This window comes from Saccopteryx leptura, chromosome 12 (assembly GCF_036850995.1).
Source record: "Saccopteryx leptura isolate mSacLep1 chromosome 12, mSacLep1_pri_phased_curated, whole genome shotgun sequence".
Lineage (NCBI taxonomy): Eukaryota > Metazoa > Chordata > Mammalia > Chiroptera > Emballonuridae > Saccopteryx > Saccopteryx leptura.
Window position 1 is genome coordinate 20072862 of NC_089514.1, and position 24087 is coordinate 20096948.

The window sequence follows — 24087 nt, forward strand, 5'->3', positions numbered from 1 at the left end:
GACTAGTAGAAAGATTGACTTCCGTTTCAGTGGCATTCCATGAAGAAAGTAAAAGAGGTATAAAAACATTTGATGTGATGGAACACCTTTCTGTTACATTATACCAAAATTGTGAATCAGTTTTGTCTGTGTCTGTATAGTTGTTTCTTTTAATATGTTTTCAATAGACAACAAGGCACGAGGAACCCTGGGTAAATAATAGATGTTAAAAATAGCTACTACCTAACAATGTTACTGGAACAATTAGAGTTTAGAAAACTCTCTCACATGAGATGCCAACTAAAAACAAAGGTTGGCATGATGCTGGTTCTTTGGTTCTTTTCAAATTAATAAAACATGCTTGATCCAAAATCATCTCTCTCACTTAAAACTATTTGGGTTGTTTTTGATTTGTTTTCAAACCCCCCTTCCCACCCTCTATAAAAACAGTGATGGATCCTATTCTTTGTGTAATTTTTCTTTCTTCTTCTTTTTTTAATAGATATCCAGAGGGCTTGTAAACATTTGTGTGTGTGTGTGTGGACTGTGCATATGCCTTGTTTTCACACGCAGACAACACAGAAAGTCTTCTTAAAGCAAGAGGCTTCCTAGCCAAATTGCACTGTCACATCAATCAAATGCACTATAACACAAAATTCATTTGCTCATTTGGTGTCTACTTACTAAGGAATATAGCCAAGAAATTATTCTTTGCAATACAACAGAAGATCCTGAACATTGCCCACAGGCATGTACAAAGCCTCTGAGCACAGGGAACCACATTTGTATTCAAACCCAAACAGCCCAGTATTGTTGGGAAATAGCTTTTTTTCCCCTCCATGTACAATGGAATAAAAGCAGTAACTTCTATTCTGCATGTAAAAAGTCCAGTAGCTTTTCTAGACTCATGACCTTTCAAGTCACTCAATCTATTTTAAACAGAGGCCCGATCACGTCTGCCTTTAAAGAGCAACATGGGACACCCGAAAAACATAAAGGTTCTGAATTGTCCCCCCAAGCCCACCAAAGGAAACAAATTAACTTTGTTTTTCTTGAAGGCCAATTTCTACAAAGAGATGAATCGGACAGAGCAGTAAACACCACCTGAATCATTTTCAAAAGTCTCACCTAACTTTACTAGACATGTGCAAAAGGTGCTATTTTAAAGACCCAAAGGATGTTATTATGTCATAGCAGTTCATAAAGCCCTGAAGGACATACTTACATTTTGCTGTCACTTTGTATCCCCCCAGAGGAGGGGCGTGGCCTTCTAACGCATCAAATCCAGCGGAAACTAGGACCATGTCTGGATCAAACTCTTTGGCCACAGGCGTCACTACAGTCCTGCACAGTAAAAAAAAAAAAAAAAAGGCAACCAGTTACACAGGGGAATGGCGAATACCTTTAAAAATTGTGCAGTGAGAAAGACTTGGCACGGTCTCAAGAACTTCCCAAGAATAAAGAAAAGGGGGAAAGAAAACGCTGGTTGAAACGGATCAAAAACTTATCATTTCCTTTCTACTGCGTCACCCTTAGTTTAGCATCGCAGTTTAGTCTTTTTTCTTTCATCCTTTTTTTCCTCCAAATTAAAAAAAAAAAAAAAAAAAATGCTTCGCAGGTACATTCTTAAGCCCATCATTTTCCGTGCACATCTGCGGCTGTTTTATCCCACTGCCTGTAAAAAGCTGCTTCTTCCAAGGGAGTGACTCATGTTTTACAGAGGAAAGCTGAGGCTTTAGTGAAAACCTGGCTTGCTCCAGTTAGCGAGAACTTGGTATAAATCTGAACTATAAATTTCTTTTGGGGAAAAAAGTTGCTTTTCCAACTGAAAAAAAAACACACAAAACATTTTAAAGTAGTTGTCGTGGTAGGGGGTGACTCTTGCAAAGGAAAAACATGAAATTCCTTTAATGGAATCCAGACTATAATGTTAAGTGAGTCCGAGGTCAGAGACACCAGGAATGTGGCAGCCTCATCTATGACAGCAGCATCTGCGGGACCGTTTCAGACACGTGAGCAGTGAGCACAACCCCCCCCCCCCCCCCCCCCCCCCCCCGGGGCTGGGCTGGAGAGAGAATGACTGGGAGATGTTATTCGGCTTTATAAGACTATCAGGGTTTTGGAATGAAGGCTTCAAGACCAGTGTGCCATCATTAGAATTCAAACTCTCAAAGCGAATATAACGAAATGGGGAAACTGCATAACAGGAAATTTAAAAACGTAGTCATGTCTCTAGTGTGTGTTTGGAAAGAAAAGGACTGAATCAAATATCAAAATAGTTATTCTTGAGAAGTGACACAATTGAGTTATTTTATTTTATTTTTTTCTATTTGCAAATTTCCCATAATAATATTCATTTGGTAGTCAATAAATTTTTGCACACAAACAAGAAGTTGAAGTTACAAAATAAAAACTACTTATTTGACACTTACCTTGATGGAGAAATAAATGAATAAAATGTTTTCCATACCTCCACTGTTTTAAAGTATAAAAGCTCAATCCTTCAAACTCATAAATGTACATGTAAGTGACTTCTGTGAAGTCCTTCCAACAACTGGAAAGCCACTTATATCTGAATTGGCCCATCAGTGAAACTATGTCAGAACATAATTTTGTTTCCTATGTCCAATTTCCTCATTTTGTTCTCTCATAAAATTAAAAATCCCTAATACAGCTACATTATTAGGAGTGGTCTCCCCAATTCTTTTCCTTCCTAATAATACCAACTCTTAAATTATAATTTTCATTAAAGTATTACATATTATCCATTTGCTACTTTTCGCATGAGTAAAATAGCCATGTGATGTATGTTGGGATGTTACATATTGGAATAAGTTGTCTCAAAGAATCAAGAGTATGTTATAAAGGTATTCTATCTAAATAAGATGATTAATACCATATATTCCCTTAGAGAACAATACTCTTAGGAAAGTATGAGTAGCTGAACGAACAAGGCTGTCCATCCAATCATATGCATCATAGTATATAACTCCCTTTGCATCTCCTTCCCTTCTGTTTAGAGGTTTCTCTCCCTTTTTGTCTCCCCAACCAATCTGCACTTGGAAGACCGATGGAAGATAAGCATTCTTCAAGGTACAGCTCACTTACTACCTTCTCCACTTTGCATATGGACATGAAATATATATATATGTATATATTACCGAAGGACAAAGACAGGACAGGAGACATAGGAGAAAAGGATTGCCAACACAATTTTAGAATTTTGAAAACACAATGCTGATATACACAGAGGAAGGCTAAAACACAAACATGGCTACAGTGACAAAGTCACAAAAAGCGAGCTACTTTTCTCTCTCTTCCTGGAGAAACGAACTGAACAAAAAAGAAAACACCTAAAGAGACTGACCCTCATGACCCACTCAGACCAATAGTCAGGTGTCTGCCTCAATCGTCCTGGTGAATTCCCCAGTCAGGCATACAAAGCTCCCAACTGCCTTTCTGTGCCCCCTTCTCCAACAGGATGCACTGGTTTAAGAAAGCTCCTGGCCTGAATGACAACAAAACTGGCATATAAACAAATAAGTAAAAGAAAGGGAACTCAGAAAACCTCAGAGAATGCAGCCCAGAGACTATAATTACAAACACCAGTATTATCCTCATAAACACAAAATGGCACGGTTGCCTCTCCATACCTGTGGGGTCAGCCTCCATGGGTTCAACCAAAGATGATGGCGATTGAAAATATTCGAAAACAATGCTGCATTGTTGTTGACATCTCTATGTACTTAGGCCTACAAATGGTTGCCTGTGTACTGAACATGTACAGACATTTTCCTTGTCATTACTCCCCTAACAATACAGGTTAACAACTATGTACCTAGCAATTGCAGTATTCGGTATTATAAATAATCTAGAGATGATATAAGTACAAGAGAAGATATATATAGGTTACATGCAAATACTACGCCATTTTATTTAAGTGACTTGAACATCCACAGATTTTGGTTTCCACAGTGGTCCTGGACCCAATGTCCCATGGACCATGGATGACTGTACATCTATGAAATAAAGAGGATGCTATTAAAATAAAAAAGAAACAGGACACAAAATGCACAGTAGCCTCCTTTGCTGAGAAAGCTGACAAGTTCTCTCAGAAAGTTCAGCACAAAACAGAGACATGGATAATTGACAGGAATAGATAAGGACTTAAAGGACCCATTAAGGATATCAACATATGAAAGTCTAAGGGACATTTCTTTTTAAATTTAAAATCTCATATCCATTCAAACTGCCAATCAAAACTGAGAACAGAACGACAGAGTTTCAGACATTTGAAATATCAGAAAACAACAGTAGCTCCTACAAATATTTTTTTACAGGAAGGTATTAAATGATATAGTCCAGGGTCTCCAAACTTTTTACACAGGGGGCTAGTTCACTGTCCCTCAGATCGTTGGAGGGCCGGACTATAAAAAAAACTATCAACAAAACCCTATGCACACTGCACATACCTTATTTTAAAGTAAAAAAAAGAAACGGGAACAAATACAATATTTAAAATAAAGAACAAGTAATTTTAAATCAATCAACAAACTGACCAGTATTTCCATGGGAACTATGCTCCTCTCACTGACCACCAATGAAAGAGGTGTCCCTTCCGGAGGTGCGGTGGGGGCTGATAAATGGCCTTAGGGGGCTGCATGCCCCCACGGGCCAGGCCGTAGTTTGGGGACCCCTGATATAGTCCATCAACATGAAGGCATAAAGTAAGAAAGAATAAAATGCAAATCATTTCCCCCATAAAAGTATTTTTATAAATATCAGCTTTGCCAAAATTTTACTTTAACTTTAAAGCACACTAGTAGAAATTCGGTCTGCAATGGGAAATTTCATATGGAATAGAGTCGGGTTTCATTCCAATGAATTTTGTTAATAAAAGACTTCTTACTGACTTACAGGGAAATACATCTATTTATGCCACATATCTCCAAATATACAGATTCCACTAGTTTCTGTTTGAAGCAGACACCACATTTGTTATGTTTGTCATTCCTGAATTCACAAACAATATAGCTATTACTGTATCACTCAAGACTTTCAAAATGTTCCATCTTACAGGGCTAATCCTATACATTTGAATCCATTCCAAAAACCTTTTAAAAGTTATAAAACGGGGAAAAATATATTATGTGATAAAGTACTTCCATTTAAAGATACACATGCTTAGAATTGTGTCTGAGTGGTATGTGTTTGTGGATAAATTAGTGATGCATGGTTGTATGAGCTGTGTGATGCTGTTTGACAACGTATTGCTCTGTATTAAAGAACTTTGTGGTATTGCTTATCAGTGGTAATACTGGTTGGATTCATTCATTCATTTTTTTTTCTTTGAGAATGAGGAAGGGAGAAAGAATAAGAGAAGTATCAACTTGTTCCATTTAGTTGTGCACCCATTGCTTGCTTCTCATTTGTGCACTGATCTGGGCTCTTACCAGTGACTTCAGTGTCCACTTAGCAACCACAGGATCCGGCCGGCGACCTCCATGCTCTGGAAGGATGCTCTATGTACTGGGCCACCAGCCAGGGCTTATTCATTCATTTTAACCAGCATATACTGAGAGTCTACCACGTTGCAAACACTGTTATGGCTTAAAGATGTGCTAAATTTTGAACCGAATCTCATTTATTTTCCTATTGTTGACACTAAACCCTTTCACAGGCAGTTTTCTGATAAACTGATGAAACGAAGACTCCACATATCTCTCTATGAGACTGGCAGGCTTGGCCCTGGCCGGTTGGCTCAGTGGTAGAGCATCACCCTGGCGTGTAGGAGTCCCAGGTTCGATTCCCGGCCAGGGCACACAGGAGAAGCGCCCATCTGCTTCTCCACCCCTTCCCCTCTCCCCTCCCGCAGCTGAGGCTCCATTGGAGCAAAGATGGCCCGGGCGCTGGGGATGGCTCTGTGGGCTCTGCCTCAGGCGCTAGAATGGCTCTGGATGCAACAGAGCGACCTGGTGGGCATACCGGGTGGATCCCGGTTGGGCGCATGCGGAGTCTGTCTGACTGCCTCCCGTTTCCAGCTTCGGAAAAATGCAAAAAAAAAAGAGAGACTCGCAGGCTACTTGTGCTAACGGGCACCTCTGCATTTCTCTTTACTGTGGCGACGGTTTCAGTAATGTGTATGGGAGTGCTTGCACTGTTCTACCTACGCCAGTCTAGCTTGATCTTTATTCAAAAGATCTTTTCTTTCTGAAAGATTTGGGAGTGTAAGTGGGAAAATAACAGAGTAATTTTTCTTAAAAAGAACAAATCTTCAAATGCATTCATTTAAAATTTGTGTCTGGACCCTGGCTGGTTGGCTCAGGTGTAGAGCGTTGGCCCAGCATGTGGATGGATGTCCTAGGTTCAATTCCTGGCTAGGGCACACAGGAGAAGCACCCATCTGTTTCTCCCCCTTATTCCTCTCCTTTCTCTCTGTCTCTCTCTCCCCCTCCACAGCCAAGGCTCCATGGGAGCAAAGTTGGCCTGGGCACTGAGGATGGCTCCATGGCCTCCACCTCAGACACTATAATGGCTCTAGTTGCAACAGACAATGCCCCAGAAGAGGAGAGCATCGCCCCCTAGTGGGCTTACCGGGTGGATCCTGGCCAGGCCCGTGCAGGAGTCTGTCTCTCTGTCTCCCCACTTCTCACTTCAGAAGAATTATAAATAAATAAATAAAATTACAAATAAATAAATAAATATAAAATAAACTAAAATTTGTTTCTGAACAGTTGTGTTTTCTGGTTTAAGATAGCAAACAAAGTATTTATATGCCCCTCATCTTTCCTAATATCCCACTGAAAGAAAAGTATATGTATACAAATACGGAAAGTCTATGTATACAAATACGTATATGAACTCATGGTATTAAATATTATGTAACAGGTAAATAGACACAGAAACAACTTCTGTGAGGACACATGGGTTAGTGTGTATTTCCTAAAAGCAGTGACAGCCCAGTAGCTAATAGCAGTCAGTACCCTAATCTTGTTTTCTAATATCAATCTCCAGTGAAAGGACCTAATTCTTGGAGAAGGGGCTGATTGCAGGACTGCATCAGGGGAAGTAAAAGGCATTCCGGAACATCATGTCATGACCGAAAACAATGAAATGCTCAAAGAAGGATGGGGACAGGTCAGAAGGGAATATGAACCAATGTGAACAAGCTCTCATTGGCCAAAGCTGAGAAAATTTGTGGAACAAAATAAATAATGGCCCTGGCCAGTTGGCTCAGCGGTAGAGCGTCGGCCTGGTGTGCGGGGGACCCGGGTTCGATTCCCAGCCAGGGCACATGGGAGAAGCGCCCATTTGCTTCTCCACCCCCCCACCCCCTCCTTCCTCTCTGTCTCTCTCTTCCCCTCCCGCAGCCAAGGCTCCATTGGAGCAAAGATGGCCCGGGCGCTGGGGATGGCTCCTTGGCCTCTGCCCCAGGCGCTATTGTGGCTCTGGTCGTGGCAGAGCGACGCCCCAGAGGGGCAGAGCATCGCCCCCTGGTGGGCAGAGCGTCGCCCCTGGTGGGCGTGCCGGGTGGATCCCGGTTGGGCGCATGCGGGAGTCTGTCTGACTGTCTCTCCCTGTTTCCAGCTTCAGAAAAGTACCAAAAAAATAAAAATAAATAAATAAATAAATAAATAATGACAGCAATGGACTATAATCCAGAAAGTTAAATTATCTGTGAGTCTACACAGAGATTAAATATCACAGAATAAATAAAGAAAGGAAGAAATAGCTATGTCTTACAAAAAAATAAATAAAATGGTAAATCATTATTTGAATTAGATATAATTGATATAGCAGAAAGCCATGGGGGGTGCTGAGATCAGGGGATCAAACTTTAAGAAGAAACATGATATTTACATAATCCCAAAGTATTTTTCCCATGGTATTATAAAGCAAAAAAGTGAGAAGCATTACAATGAAGAAAAACCTGCTGATACCACTTTAATATAGTGATAAAGGGTATTATCTCTAGTGATAATACATATCAACATAATAATCCCTGGTAGGATACACTAAGAAGGGTAGATCAGTTCCGTAGCATTCTTGCTAAAAATATGGAACCTCGAGTCTAACAATGAGAAAACATCAGACAGACCCTATTTTGTCAAAAGAGGCATTCAACAAAAGAACTGACCAGTACACTTTAAAAGTCATGGCCAAGAAGGACTAAGGCATTGCTACAGATTGGGGGAACAAGTGGACATGACGTGTGAGGGCAACGTGAGGTTCTGGATTGGATTTTGGAACAAGAAAACTAGTAGAAAAACCGCAGTCCCATATAAACTCTGCAGTGAGGCTAACAGGACGGTGCAACTATTAATTGCTTAGCTTTGGTAACTGTACTACAGCGATGTAAGTCTTTAACATTAGGGAACAGTGAGTGGGGGCACACAGAAACTTTGTGCTAGTCTTACAACCTTTCTATACATCCAATAGTATTTTATAATTAAATGCTTCTGAGTATCAGAATACAAAAAGTATAACAATAATACAAGAGAATGAAAGAATTGTGAAAAACAGTGATTTAAAACAAACAAACAAACAAGCAAAACAAATTTCCAGAAGAGGGAAATGGATGTGGAAATGCTACAAAAACTAGAGCTAGCACCCCGAACATGATCTCATGGAACCACAGAAGAAATAAGGGACACTCCACCCAATGGAACCCCCCCCCCCAACCGAAAAAGCAAGTATAATAAAGGAAAAAGAGGCAGGACTGAATACAAGGAAGTGAAAAAATGCTAGTTGTTTAAAAAGACCAGAACTACACCCTCAACTCCTTAACTGCCTTCCTTCTATGTGGGTAACCAGTGTTTAATGCTAGGCAGATTATTCAGATGACTCTCCCAAGAAAAGAATGTGCAAGAGAAAGCCGAGGCTTCTAGTGTGGATACTGTTGCCCCAAAATACAGCCTTCCTCATTTTATCATTTAAGGAGATTCAGAGACTATGAGCCATCTTCTGGAATGCACGCTCCAAAGTGGGGTGTGGCCATCCACATGCTCTGTCCCACACCAGCTGACCTGACCGAGTGCTCCCCACTAGCCCGTTTATACTACCACAGGGGAAAATGACACCAGTTACTACTTTCATAAATATTAGTGTCAAAGCAGGAATTTCCCAGCATCTAAGGAGAGCCAGTAGGATGAAGAGAAAGAAAATAAATAAATAAATAAATAAATATAAACAGCTCTGGAAGATCAGAGATAATTCAGGCAACAGAAGTAATAATCTCAAAGGGATTTTAAACACAGACATGCTTTCATGGAAAGAACGAAGTGTAAGGGGAAGCACTTCAAGATAAAAACTACAACTGCATAAATTAATAGAAGGTCTGCAAATATAATTAAAGTAATCCCTCATAAAAGGAGGCAGATGGATAAAATATGTGAGATAGGGAAAACCTAGAGCTCAAGGCAGAGGCCCTCTATTTGATAACAGGGTTCCCGAGAACACTGGGAAAGAAAGGAGAAGAAGTTTTCATCTAAGAATAGAAAATAACTTTCAGAAACTGAAAAAGAATTCAACTCTACAGATGCATTTAGTCTAACCAATGCAAAGCTGTGTACATAAAAACATATATACTCTTAGACATATTCTAATAATACTTCAAATCCCCACAGAGCCTTAAAAACGGAAAAAAGTCATCCTCAAAAGAGACACAGAATGAGACTGACATCTAAGTCCTATCATGAACATCCACACTTTGTGAGGGAAATGATTTTTAAACTTTAAGTCCACTTCCAGCCAGTACATACTAGCAATCAAGTGTGTTACTTAAATACAAATACTTTAAGACACTTAAGAACTCAGAAATTTAGTTGCAAAGCACCCTTTCTGAATAATTTATGTGGGCATGTACTTCCGCCAAGCAAGGAAGTAACCTTAAGCGATAGAGAGGCATAGGGCCAAAGTAGTGGCCACATCATAAGACAAGATAAAGAGGGTCCACTGATGGTTTGCATATGTATTTAGTTGCTAGTAAACAGATCACTGAGGCAATAATAGTGGCATATATGCCTTGTCATCTTCACGTGCCCTCTGGGAATTCTCTCATGTGTTTCTTGAAGAGCAACCTTCCTCCTCCCTCTCTATATGCCCCCTTCCCAGGGGAGACTCATGCTAGAGAGAGCAGTGAGCTTATAAAAATAAAAGGAGATGTCACGCAACTGGACACTAAACACAGTAAGGATCCCGTTCTGGATTACTTTCCAAGAAATGTGATTCAGATTCAGAACCTCCTCAGTTAGAATCAGATCTCTAGATTCATTTCACCTCTAGTCAATGGCCAAAGAACTGGTTGCACTTGACATTAAGTCACGTGCTGCGCTTCAGTGGAACTACGCTAGTGATTTCCCATGGCTCCCCTCGGTGTGTGCTGAGTGCACACTATACGCTCTTCCTCACTCATTGGGTTTGCTCAGCCCAGGATAGGACCGCTCTGGCTATAGGGAGACACGGGCATTTGAAAGCATTTTAACCAGCAGAGTTACTCAACAATATATATATATTTTTAATTTTCATTCAGAAGTTATTTGCTGAGCTCCCATTACATGAGATGCACTGGGATTATGTTAGCATTCAAAGATACAAGTAAATTGTAGCTCTGCCCTCAAAGAATCCATCACTCAGAAGAAAATGCAGGTAGGAAGCGTCTGTCATTGAAGTGACACAAATTCAAGCACAAACCATGTACCAAGAGACAGAGGGGACTGGGCAGCCAAGAGGGATAAAGACCGTATGAAGAAAAGTGCATCAGGAGAGGGAACACGAGAAGTGGGTTTGGACATTAGCGTAAGAGGTTGCCAGGAAGAGTAGGGAGGACAGTTCAGACAGACGGACCGGCCAGGGCAAAGGCACGAACACTTCAAAGGGCGTGGTGGCTACGACTACTGGTGTCCAATGACTGGAGCGCAGCGGGGTTGCAAGGGCAGGCAAGGCTTGCCGATCCCTAAGTGTCTGAAACAGAACCCGGAGAGCTTGGTGTCAGGGCAGCCAGGAGCTGGGGACAGTGGCAGCAGTATTTCAAGAACTGGAAAGTGGACTATAGTATAAATGCATCACAAAAGTCATATTCTTTTTTTTATTATTATTATTTTAGAGAGAGGAAGAGAGAAAGAGAGAGAAACATCTATTTGTTGCTCCACTTATGTATGCATACATTAGTTGATTCTTATAGGTGCCCTGATCGGGAACCAAACCACAACTCTGGCATATCGGGATGACACTGTTCAATGAACCACCCAGTCAGGACTCATGCATGTTCTTCACTCAGCAAATCTTTACCAACCACCTGCTACATGCCAGGCACCGGTGCCAGAGTTAATAGCAAACAAAGTCCTTGACCGCTTGCCTTCATGGAGTTTTTACATTCTAGTCCAGCAGAAAGACTCGATATAAATGGACAAGCACGCATGTACTAAGGATGAAGGTGAACGATGAACAGAAAGTTGCGGGAGGTAGGTGCGCAGCCCGGGCTGCTCGCAGGGGGTGACAGGGCGGCAGAAAGCTGCCCCACGTGACGTGAGGAGGCAGGTGGTGAATTATGGGGAAAGAGCGTGGGGTGTGGGAACAGTAACCGCAGGGGACTGATGCGGCCAGCTCCTCAGTGCACTCCAGGCAGCACTGACTCCAGGAGGTCACTGTGGCTGACACAGTCAGGGACAGGAAATATGGCTGGAAATAGGGTCAGAAAGGTGGCATCAAGCCAGGCTGTTCGACTATTGTAAAGACTTTGGATTTCCTTCTGAACGAGAAGGGAAACTGGAAGGTTTGAGGCAGACAGGGACGTCAGCTGATGTATCTCATTCCTGTCCTTCTCCATGAAGCTACGTAGTTAAAAATGTCCTTTAGAATTACGAGTTCTTTTTGACCTCTGCAATGGCAGATTCTGAGCCCCTGTATAATTTATAATGGCATATTATAATGGAGGACGAGGATGTGCCCCAGGAAAACCCTCCACGACAGTTCCCGCTGGGACCAGTGGTGGCCGTGGCACACTGAAGAGCCGCTGCCACACAGGCTCCGGGGGCGGCTGTGGCTGCCGGCACTTCAGACTGTCCCCCAGGACCTCACTCACCACCGGACCAGTCCCCTTCTGGGGAAGCACCAGAGGAAAGAACGTCACGGGTGTTTGGGGAAGAGGGTCACCCTGGGAACCCCAAGCACGCCATGTGTAACTGGTTGGTGTTTGCACACAACCCACCAGCCCAGACCTGAGTCTGTCCGGCTCTTCTGCCTTAACCTTCATCCCCCACTTCTACACACACATACACACACACACACACACACACACACACACGGCTCTTCTGCCGTAACCTTCATCCCCCACTCTACACACACACACACACACACACACACACACACACGGCTCTTCTTCCTTAACCTTCATCCCCCATTTCTACACACACACACACACACACACACACACGGCTCTTCTTCCTTAACCTTCATCCCCCATTTCTACACACACACACACACACACACACACACACACACGGCTCTTCTGTCTTAACCTTCATCCCCCACTCTACACACACACACACACACACACACACACACGGCTCTTCTGCCTTAACCTTCATCCCCCATTTCTACACACACACACACACACACACACACACACACACACGGCTCTTCTTCCTTAACCTTCATCCCCCATTTCTACACACACACACACACACACACACACACACACACACACACACACACACACACGGCTCTTCTGCCTTAACCTTCATCCCCCACTTCTACACACACACACATACACACACACACACATACACACACACACGGCTCTTCTGCCTTAACCTTCATCCCCCACTTCTATACACACACACATACACACACACACACATACACACATACATGGCTCTTCTGCCTTAACCTTCATCCCCCACTCTACACACACACACATACACACACACACACATACACACATACATGGCTCTTCTGCCTTAACCTTCATCCCCCACTTCTACACACACGCGCGCACACACACACACACACACACACACACATGGCTCTTCTTCCTTAACCTTCACCCCCCACTTCTATACACACACACACACACACATACACGGCTCTTCTGCCTTAACCTTCACCCCTACTTTTATACACACACACACACACACACACGGCTCTTCTTCCTTAACCTTCATCCCCCACTTCTACACACACACACACACACACACACACACACACACACATGGCTCTTCTGCCTTAACCTTCATCCCCCACTTCTACACACACACACACACACACACACACACACATGGCTCTTCTGCCTTAACCTTCATCCCCCATTTCTACACACACACACACACACACACACACACACGGCTCTTCTTCCTTAACCTTCATTCCCCACTTCCACACACACACACACACACACACACACACACACACACACACACACATGGCTCTTCTGCCTTAACCTTCATCCCCCATTTCTACACACACACACACACACACACACACACACATGGCTCTTCTGCCTTAACCTTCATCCCCCATTTCTACACACACACACACACACACACGGCTCTTCTTCCTTAACCTTCATTCCCCACTTCCACACACACACACACACACACACACACACACACACACACACATGGCTCTTCTGCCTTAACCTTCATCCCCCACTTCTACACACACGCACACACACACACACACTACCCTTTTCTCTCCTTTACCCCCATCCTTCTCCTTTATTCCCTCGATTTCCCACCTCCCCCAGCACCCTTTCTCTCTCACAACCATCCAATCCACCAGGAAATCTTGCTGTCTACACATTCAAACTCTGTCCACAGACCATGGCTCAGGGCCTCCTTCCATCATCACCCTGGCCCACACCAACACCTGTTACCGGGGTTACAGTGACAGCTTCCTCGGTGGTACCCACATTCCTTCCGCGATCTGCGCTCTATTCTCCGCACTGCAGCCAGGTTGGTGTTCCATCAGATCACCACTTCTCTCAGGGGTAAAAGTCAAGGTATTTTTAAATGACCCACAAGTCTCTACGCAATGAGGCTGCCCTGCATCTCTCCGATCCCATCGCTGACACTCCCCACCAGGACTTGGTTCACAAATATGCCAGGCGCAGGCTGGCGACTGGCTCCTTCCTCTGCCTGGAGGGCTCGCTCCCAAACCCTTGCTCAGACCATCCCCATCTCAGTGAGACCTTTCCCTGCAGTCCCTTCCCGCCCTCCCTCACCTCCGTCACTCCTCTTTCATTCTGCTCCCCCCTGCATAACACTCATCTTTCAAAACAACACGATTATTTATCATGTTCATTGTTTACTTTATTGTCCACTTCTCCGCCCTAAATGCAAGCTTGCCAAGGGAAGACATTGCCTGTTCACAGACGTATCCAGGGACCTGGAGGCGTAGCTCCCACATGGTGGATACTCAATCAATAGCTGTTGAATGGAATGTTGAATGATAATCTCTCTGATTTTTCATGTTTTCCACTTGAGTTTTCCTGGTCTCTCTTCTTCAGTCTGTGCACATTTCACAAATACACTTGAAATGCCTCTTTTAGTAAAAGGCCACTCACATTTCTATTGCCACTTCATTGTATGTGAGCTTTTGCTTTGAGTGCAATCACCAGTTAATCCTACTTTCCTCTCTTGACCTGCTGATTGTAAAATTCTCCAAGCACAAAAGAAGAAGAGGGATGATAAATCCAAGAATATGTAAATACTCATTTAACTGATTTTTACTTTAGAAATTATATCAACGAGAAAAAAAGGGAAAAAAATAGGACTAAGAAGTCTTCGCTGTTCCAGAAAGTGTGGCTTCTATTTCTTTATATACTGTTTTGCCTACATATTATTTTGTCTCTATAATTCTGTTCCATATGAATTTCCTCTTATCTTGACTTATTTTTCTTCACGGATTTAGATATGTTCTCAGTGTCCTGTTTTGTACTTGTGTAAATCACGCATTAAAACGGGAACTCCGCCTGCACAGAGGACGTTATCCTCTGATCTTCCTGCTTTGACGAGCATTGGAATACTGCTTGCAAGGGGGGGGGGGAGGAGGGGGAGAATGTGGGATTTCTCCCAAAGCCTGCAAAAAAAGGGGACCAAATTCTGCAATATTTCCCACTGAGTGCCATCTCAAAACTGAATTCTCTGGCTTTAGTGAACAGTTGTACAAAGATCAATGGACGTCAACTCAGGACATCTGGTTTTGGTTCCTGGCACTGCTCCTAATTGTGTGACCTTACTAAATTGTCTTTCCGCAACTATTCAGTCTCCTCAACTATAAAATGGGGCAGGCGGGCAGGGGGGCAGGGGGAGAGAAGGGAGATTAATCTAGATGGTCTCTAAAGTCATATGGAGCTCTCAAAAAATATGATGTTTTATGTCTCAGAGCTACTACATCAAAGGGACATTTTCCCCCTTTTTACTCTTTTTCTCTTTCATTTGATACCAAAAAAAGAAAAGAAAAGAAAAGAAAAGACACTGAATGGGAGCACATATTTGCCGATACATCTGATAAGAGTTTAATATCCTAAATTTATAAAGAACTTATAAAACTCAGCATCAAAAATACAAACAATCCAATTAAGAAATGGGCATATATAGACAAAATAGATACTTCATATATGGCTTGTGGGCCTTATAAAAAGATGCTCAATGTGACTAATCATCAGAGAAATGCAAATTAAAACCACAGTGAGATATCACCTCACCCTTGTCAGAATGGCGCTCATCAAGAAAGCAACAAAAAACAAGAGTGGTTGAACACGTGGAGAAAAGGAACCCTTGTGCACTGTTGGTGGGAATGCAGATTAGTGCAGCCACTGTGGAAAGCAGAATGAAGTTATCTTAAAAAACTTAAAAGCCAAACTGCCTTTTGACCCAGAAATCCTACTTCTGAAAATACATACAAAGAAACCCAAAGCACTAGTTTGAAAGACTATACGCACCCCTATGTTCATTGCAGAGTTACTTACAATAGCCAAGATTTGGAAGCAGCCCAAGTGCCCATCAGTAGATGAGTGGATACAAAAAGGCTGTGGTGCATGTACACAATGGAATACTACTCAGCTGTAAAAAGGAAGGAAATCTTACCTTTGGTGACAGGATGGATGGACCTGGAGAGTATTATGCTAAGTGAAATAAGCCAGTCAGAGAAAGACAAATACCGTATGATTTCACTCATACATGGAATCTAATGAACAAAATAAACAAAATAGGATAAGACTCATAGAAATGAGGAACAGACTGACTGCTGTCAGAGGGAATGGGGGTTGGGGTATGGGAGAAAAAGGTGAAGAAATTAAGCAAAAAATGGAAAACTCATAGACACAGACAACAGTGTGGGGATTACCAGAGGGAAAGGGGGTGGGGGGAGGGAGAAGAGGGTAAGAGGGGATAGATGGTGATGGAAGGAGGCTTGACTTGGGGGGGTGAACTTAGACTATACAGATGATGTGTTATAGAATTGTACATCTGAAACCTATATAATTTTTTTTTTTTTTTACAGAGACAGAGAGAGAGTCAGAGAGAGGGATAGATAGGGACAGACAGACAGGAACGGAGAGATGAGAAGCATCAATTATTAGTTTTTCGTTGAGACACCTTAGTTGTTCATTGATTGCTCTCTCATACGTGCCTTCAGCAGACCAAGTAACCCCTTACTTGAGCCAGCGACCTTGGGTCCAAGCTGGTGAGCTTTGCTCAAACCAGATGAGTCCGCACTCAAGCTGGGGACCTCGGGGTCTCGAACCTGGGTCCTCCGCATCCCAGTCCGATGCTCTATCCACTGTGTCACCGCCTGGTCAGGCTGAAACCTATATAATTTTATTCACCAATGTCACCTCAATAAATTCAATTAAAAATTAAAAACAAAAAACATTGCCTTGGTGAGGGTTGAAAAAATTATGTGAAGGGTGGTTTAAAGGTACAAGACTCCAGTTATAAGATGAATGAATTCTGAGAATGTAATATGCACCATGATGACTATAGTTAACAATACTTTACTGTATATTTAAAATTTGCTAAAAGTAAATTGTAAAAGTTCTCATCATAAAGACAAAAGAAAAGGTCACCTTGTGAGGTTACTTATTCATGTTAAATAATCTAATTGTGGTTATCATTTTGCAATACAGAGTAAGGCAAACAAGGTTTAATTTTGAAATGTTGAGTATATGAAACGCAGAGTTTGTTCTTGTATTATTATTTATTATGATGTATTGTATAATTTACCATAGGATAACTGTAAATCTACTTTTGCCGCAACCTGTATATACTTATATCAAACCATTATGTTGTGCACTTCAAACTTTAAAAAGTTATTTATCACCTGACCAGACAGTGGCACAGTGGATAGAGCACTGGACTGGGATGCAGAGGACCCAGGTTCGAAACTCTGAGAACTCAGGCTTGAGAGCAGGCTCATACGGCTTGAGAGAGGGCTCATCAGCTTGAGCACAGGGTCACTGACTTGGGCATGGGATCATAGACATGATCCCAAGGTCACTGGCTTGAGTCTAAGGTTGCTGGCTTGAGCAAGGGGTCACTTGCTGTGCTGTGGCCCCCTGGTCAAAGCACATATGAGAAAGCAATCAGTGAATGACTAAGGTGCCCGAATAAAGAATTGATGCTTCTCATCTCTCTCCCTTCCTGTCTGTCTGTCCCTCTCTCTGCTCTGTCTCTCTTGCTTAAAAAAAAAAATTATAACTCAATAAAACTGAAAAAAAGGGGAAAAAAAACAACCATTGCCTGAAGCTCAACATTTCTGATCAAATCTTGATTACATACTCACTGATTTTACCTTATCTTTTCTGATATGAATTCTGAACCATGTTTTTCCTTTGATGACTGGACTTGAGAGTCAAATGCAAATTACTTCACTCCCAGAACAAACCATGTATTCCTAGGGCAGAATAATAATTTTTAAAGAGACTAGAGTTCTAAATATGACTTCTAGTGAGTTTATATTGTTATTCTTCAACCTTCAACATTGAAGTGCTGAGTATAGTACTCTGTGTTTTACAAAGAATGAACCTTTGCTGAGGATAAGGAAACTATGTACAAACCACACACTTTAAAAGTTGGCATAGTAATAGGTCTAAGATCTCATTATATCACTACAGTTAAATGTGTAGGTATATATCGTAATACTACACAATATACGTATTCTAACTAGTAATATATGGGTTCCTTCTAAATATCTATGTGTATATATTATCTAATAATATATTCTTAGTCCCTAAAGTTCAACTCTTGTAATTAGAGTTTTAAGTATGACATTTAGTAAGTTTATTTTGCTTTAGTACATTAAAATGCCATTGCTAATTTTAGCACTCTGTCATTTAAGAAGAATGAATATTTGAAGGGACTGAGGGACTTTCCTTGCCTAGGATGTGTCATATAGCCAGTAACAATTCTGACTAATTCAAAGTTATTACTCAATGCGTCTGTGAGCTGAGAGTTGGGAGGGAAAACTTTCTCAAGAATAACTCTTCTTGACTTTTGGGACATTGTCAGTGAGTGTCATATTGTCATTATATTATAATATTGGGCAATCCTCTGAATGTGGACATGATAGCTTTTTATGCATAATCCTACATTCAAGCATAGCAAGTTGAGAAAAATTGTAAGACTGCTAGCCTATCAAAATGGATATAGTCAATCTTATGTAATTACCATAAACAAACACAGTGGCAACATAATTAACAGATTTTGCTTTTGTTGAACTCTATTTTGAAATCTGGTCTAGAAAAATTAGGAAACCACAATTAGGAAACTCTGAGACACGCTTAACTTGGACTTTTTAGAAGTCATTTAAGAGTTAATTTTAAGATTTTACTGAAGTGAACATTCTTTACTTTGAAATATAGAACAAAATGTATATGTGATTATATATGTCCCTTCCCAATCATTATTTTATGAAAGTATATAAATGCCATGCATTTTAATATGCCAAAAATGTGGCTATAATTTTATAACAGTGGTTTTTAAAAATATTTTATTATGATTCCAAATGTGGATCCAGTAACTTACAGATGGTCTTATGTCTTTAGTTTCACAAGTATTGCTAAATCATTTCTTCCAATTTTGCAAAAAGCTAGGGTGGAAAGGAACAATTGCTCTACCACTATCCAATTAGCAAAGGACTGAGTCATAGGTAACCAATACTGAGCCAGAAGAGAAAGGACTAAGATCTTCTCCAGGGAAAAGCTCCACTGATTCCGTATTGAACCCTTCAAAATTGCCTGTCAGGCCTGACCGGGCGGTGGGACTGGGATGTGGAAGACCCAGGTTCGAGACCCCAAGGTTGCCAACTTGAGTGAAGGCTCATCTGGTTTGAGCAAAAGCTCACCAGCTTGAGCCCAAGGTCGCTGGCTCAAGCAAGGGGTTACTTGGTCTGCTGAAGACCTGTGGTCAAGGTACGTATGAGAAGGCAATCAATGAACAATTAAGGTGTTGCAATGTGCAACGAAAAACTAATGATTGATGCTTCTCATCTCTCCGTTCCTGTCTGTCCCTGTCTATCCCTCTCTCTGACTCTCTCTCTGTCTCTATAAAAAAAAAAAAAATGCCTGTCAGTACCCAAGTAGAGCGTGTTTTCTTCATGGTTCCAGTGGGCCGCTGTGGAGATGCTAGTTTCACAGCACTCTAAGTTTTGTTACACCTATCTTATTGCTTCTTTCTTCCTTCCTTCTTTCCTCCCTTCTTTCACCCTTTCCTCTCTCTTTCCTTTCTTTTATTAATTTTCTAATTTTCTCCCTCTTTTTTTAGACCAATTTATTCTTAAAGGACACGAGAACAACTTTAAAAATCTTTGGAAAAATTCTCCACAAAAATCAGATCACAAACCCTTCTACTTTGTTTCCTTAGGGGAAGACCAACTGAATGACCAAGGAAGAAAGAATATTCAAAGAACAGCGCAAACCAAGTATTCAGGAAGAGAGGCAGAACAAAACCCTGCAACACGCATCCTTCCAAATCTTTGTTTATTTCCATTTCTATAGCAACCTTGTGATTGTAAAACAGTGCCATAACGAGTAGAAAATAGGACACCAGTGACAGTAAAATGTTCTTATAACTCAAATAGCAGGGAATTGTTTAGAGAATTCAGAAAGGCTGATATTTTTTAATGGGCTCATATCAGGAAAATGTCGACCTAAGTTGAGAGTAAATTCCTCCTCCAGAGGGAAAATCAGATGCTTATGACACGTGCACTCTGGAAACTTAATTATGTGCCCATTTCTTGTTATTACTTTCTTTATCCAAAAAAATCCCTGAAGAGATTTTACTACCATCAAATCAGTCATAGGGATTTCTCTGTTTTCGGTGGGGTGCAATGTGGAGCTTAGTACACATATTGCACTTCCCATCACACTGTGAGCACAGACTATTCTTTCTGTAAAGTTAGTTCCAAATGGGCCTCTCTTTGGTCTTTGCACAAATGATTGCATTCCATAAAATATTATTGCATAAAGCCAAAGAACGCTGGTTAAAAATTAAACTCAGTATTCCAATAAAATCCAATCTAGAATATATATATTCTATACACACACACACACACACACACACACACACACACACACTTTAAAAAGAATGTTAGCCTTTATATTTCTTGTCTAAAGAAGATGGATCTTTGTAGGCATAAAATGAAGGAGAAAGAAAGGTCAAACTTTACTGTAAGTACATGTTCTGCGGTTTATAGAATTCAAAAAATAAATTACAGCATGACATCCTTTTCAAGGAACTGTTTGTGTATTCGGAAAAAGTGTGTATTATTTTTGGTGAACTCTACCTTTTGATGTGGCCTTTCTGGAGGAGGAAGCATCATCAAGTTATTTTTTTTTCCTTTTAATTGCGTAAAAATATGAGACAAACAAGACAAAAGGCAAGCTCGTTTAGTCATTTCAATCCCTGAGACGAGCCAGAAGGAGACCTAGAAGGAAGCACGACCCTGGGAGCCGAATGCTGTTCTCCAGGGCAGAGAGAGGGTAGCTCCTCAATCAGGAGACCAGCCCCAAATCAAGGAGCTTTCATTTTATTTTTATCTAAAATGACAAGAGAGTAGGATTACTCCCAAAGCTGAAGAAATAATTCAGTTTTGTGGGAGCCAGGCTAGCTAATCTTCTCTAGCAGCAACCATATTATCAGCCATTCTGACAATGGACCATAGGCTAAGTATGGAGTTAGTCGGTTTGTATATTACCTCTAGTGCTGTAATGCCTAAAACATAACTGAAACTGTGTCTTTTGATTCCCCATTTTATAGGTAATTAAACTCAGCCTCAATGAAGTTTAAAATTTTTATCAATTGATTCAGCAAGTAACGAGCATAAACTGGGATTCAACCCCAGATCTGTCTGAATCCAAAGTTAGTTCCAAATGGGCTTCTCTTCGGTCTTTGCATGAAGGTCATGTTCTCACTAACCTGACAATTTCACTGTCTTCTAGCTGCACTCTCGGGTGACAAATGAAGTTCTAAATGCTATGATTCTGTGATGAAATGAAGGCATATCACCTGAATCAAACTAAATACTGCAATGTTTCTGTGAGTTAGAAAGGAAGCCTGTATGATCTGCCCCACTTTGCAAGAGATGGCTGCAATGAGACTGACTAGGAACATTTATTTGGCAGTAACGTATTTCCCGGCACAGTTCCAACCACAATGTTCATTCCACCAATGAGCATGGACTTTCTGGGATGCCCTGAGAGAGTAATTGATATTTACTCTTTCATTAGTTATGACAAAAATATAGAATACCACAAATGAGTTACAGAGTATGATTGCCAGGAGAATTAGCAAAAAAAAACAACAAAAAAAAAACCCCACAACTTTTAAGCACACTCAAACATTCCATGTAAAAAGCGTAAAAAGATGCTGACCGGGCCCTGGCCGGTTGGCTCAGCGGTAGAGCGTCGGCCTGGCGTGTGGGGCACCCGGGTTCGATTCCTGGCCAGGACACATAGGAGAAGCGTCCATTTGCTTCTCCACCCCCTCCACCCCCTGCTTCCTCTCTGTCTCTCTCTTCCCCTCCCGCAGCCAAGGCTCCATTGGAGCAAAGATGGCCCGGGGGGTTGGGGATGGCTCCTTGACCTCTGCCCCAGGCGCTAGAGTGGCTCTGGTCGAGGCAGAGCGACGCCCCGGAGGGGCAGAGCATCGCCCCCTGGTGGGCAGAGCGTAGCCCCTGGTGGGCGTGCCGGGTGGATCCCGGTCGGGCGCATGCGGGAGTCTGTCTGACTGTCTCTCCCCGTTTCCAGCTTCAGAAAAATACAAAAAAAAAAAAAAAAAAGATGCTGACCATCCATGTTTCCAAATATCTGGCTCCATCTACACAGCCAGCTAGGTAGCTGACTATTTCCACACTTTGAAACGTGCATGGAGGGAGGCACGTGGTGCTGCCGCGGGGATATGCTGACATGCTAAATGCCTTGCCGAGAACTTCGCAGAATCAGATTCCAGAGGATAAAACGCTTGAAGGCCAATCTTTCGTCTGTGCATGTACCCTTGCCTTACAACCAAATAATCCTCTGCAGTCATCTGCACAGAAGTTCCGCACCCTCCTGTCAAGGAGATTTAAGCTGACTTGAAAAACCTTTCCAATGAGCCGCTAGTCTATATAAATATCAGTATATTTGCAAATTGGTTTGTATATTCCCACTTGAAGTGAAGCTGAAGCTGCCTTGGCCGAAATTTTCTTACTCAATGATTTGTTCATATGTTCATTCATTCATTTGTCCACCTAGTAGTCAGTAAGCATCTACATTGTGTTTCTTTGCCACTGGATATCACACTAGTAAGACAGGTTCCTAGAATTAAGCAGCTCACATGGCATGTGTGAAATAGACCTGCAAATATATCTCCCCCACCTCAGAGTGGTTCAGTTCTCTAAGACAGATACATAGGTTTTTTTTCTCTCATTTCAAAATGGTAAGTACCTTAAAAATATAGATATGCACGTAGACACAGGAAAGGAAGTTATTAATTGTCCTTAGGGACGAGAGGAAAGCTTTATAGACAAAATTATACTTGAGTTGAATGCTTATACAGTAGCTCAGGGGACTTCAAAATTTTTTAAATGCAAGCAACAGCAAAAAATGCTTTTTCACTTTGTAAACCAATACACACACAGAGACAGACAGACAGACAGACACACACACACCTCAAACTAAAACAGAAGTTTCAATGAAACATCCTTACAGCCTTACATTTCTATTGTATCCACTCCTCTCCATCCCAAAACAGCCAGCCTGGACTAAGTAAGTTGACTTTATAACATTTTAATAAAAGGCAACTCACAAATTTAAAAAATGCCAGGCTACAAGGAAGAGACACAATGATCCATCTGAAGAAAACAATTCCAGACAAAGGGAACCCTATGTGCCAGTCATGGAATCATCAAAGCCATGACATGTACAAAAAATGTTTAAAAAATTTCAATGGAGTTGAATCATGACAGGCACAGGAATGAAGAATTGAAAACTGGAATGAAAGAATCAAAGAAGGAAAGGAAAAGGTAGGGCTGAGCGGTAGGAGAAGAAGGTAGGACCAGACTGAAGAACCAGATTGCTATTTACTTCTAAGGAGTATAGACTTTATGGTATATAACAATAGTGATCCACCAGAAATCATCAGAGTAGAAAACAGCAGGCTATCTTCGTATTAGGAAAAGATAGTTATACGATGCAAGGTGAGAATGCAATGAGATAGGTGACAGGGACAACAGAGACCTCAGCCAAGGTCAAGTCGGTGGGGATGGACAGCAAGGAATAGCTATTCCTAAGAAGAAATGTGAATAAAAAAATAAATAAAACTGGCCCACAGCACATAATCCTAGTAAATCTAGAATAAAATAGGACACTGATGGTAAAGTATAAAATAAAACTGTTTTCATTTACAAGATTTAAAGTAATCAGTCATAAGGATTCATGTAGTCAACTGAATATTCTTAAAAATGCAAACAGTGCTTTAAATTACTATTAAATTTGGCATGTAATGAACTAAAATGGGCATTAAAGTTGGAAAATGTTCAACTTGCTAATAATCAGATTAATTAACTGTCAATTAACTAAATTTATGTAACTTTCTGCTTATTAATTGGCAAAGATTTTTTTAAACACTA

General features: G+C 41.4%; 1 protein-coding gene across 2 annotated transcripts in view; it reads right to left on the reverse strand.

The window, feature by feature from the left end:
• Positions 1 to 24087, reverse strand: part of HDAC9 (histone deacetylase 9) — a 1019027-nt gene that overhangs the window by 198357 nt on the left and 796583 nt on the right. For both annotated transcript variants that reach the window (XM_066354134.1, XM_066354133.1), the window contains exon 23: positions 1205 to 1323. In XM_066354134.1, the coding sequence (XP_066210231.1) occupies positions 1205 to 1323 (119 nt within the window). The remainder of the gene's footprint in view (positions 1 to 1204; positions 1324 to 24087) is intronic.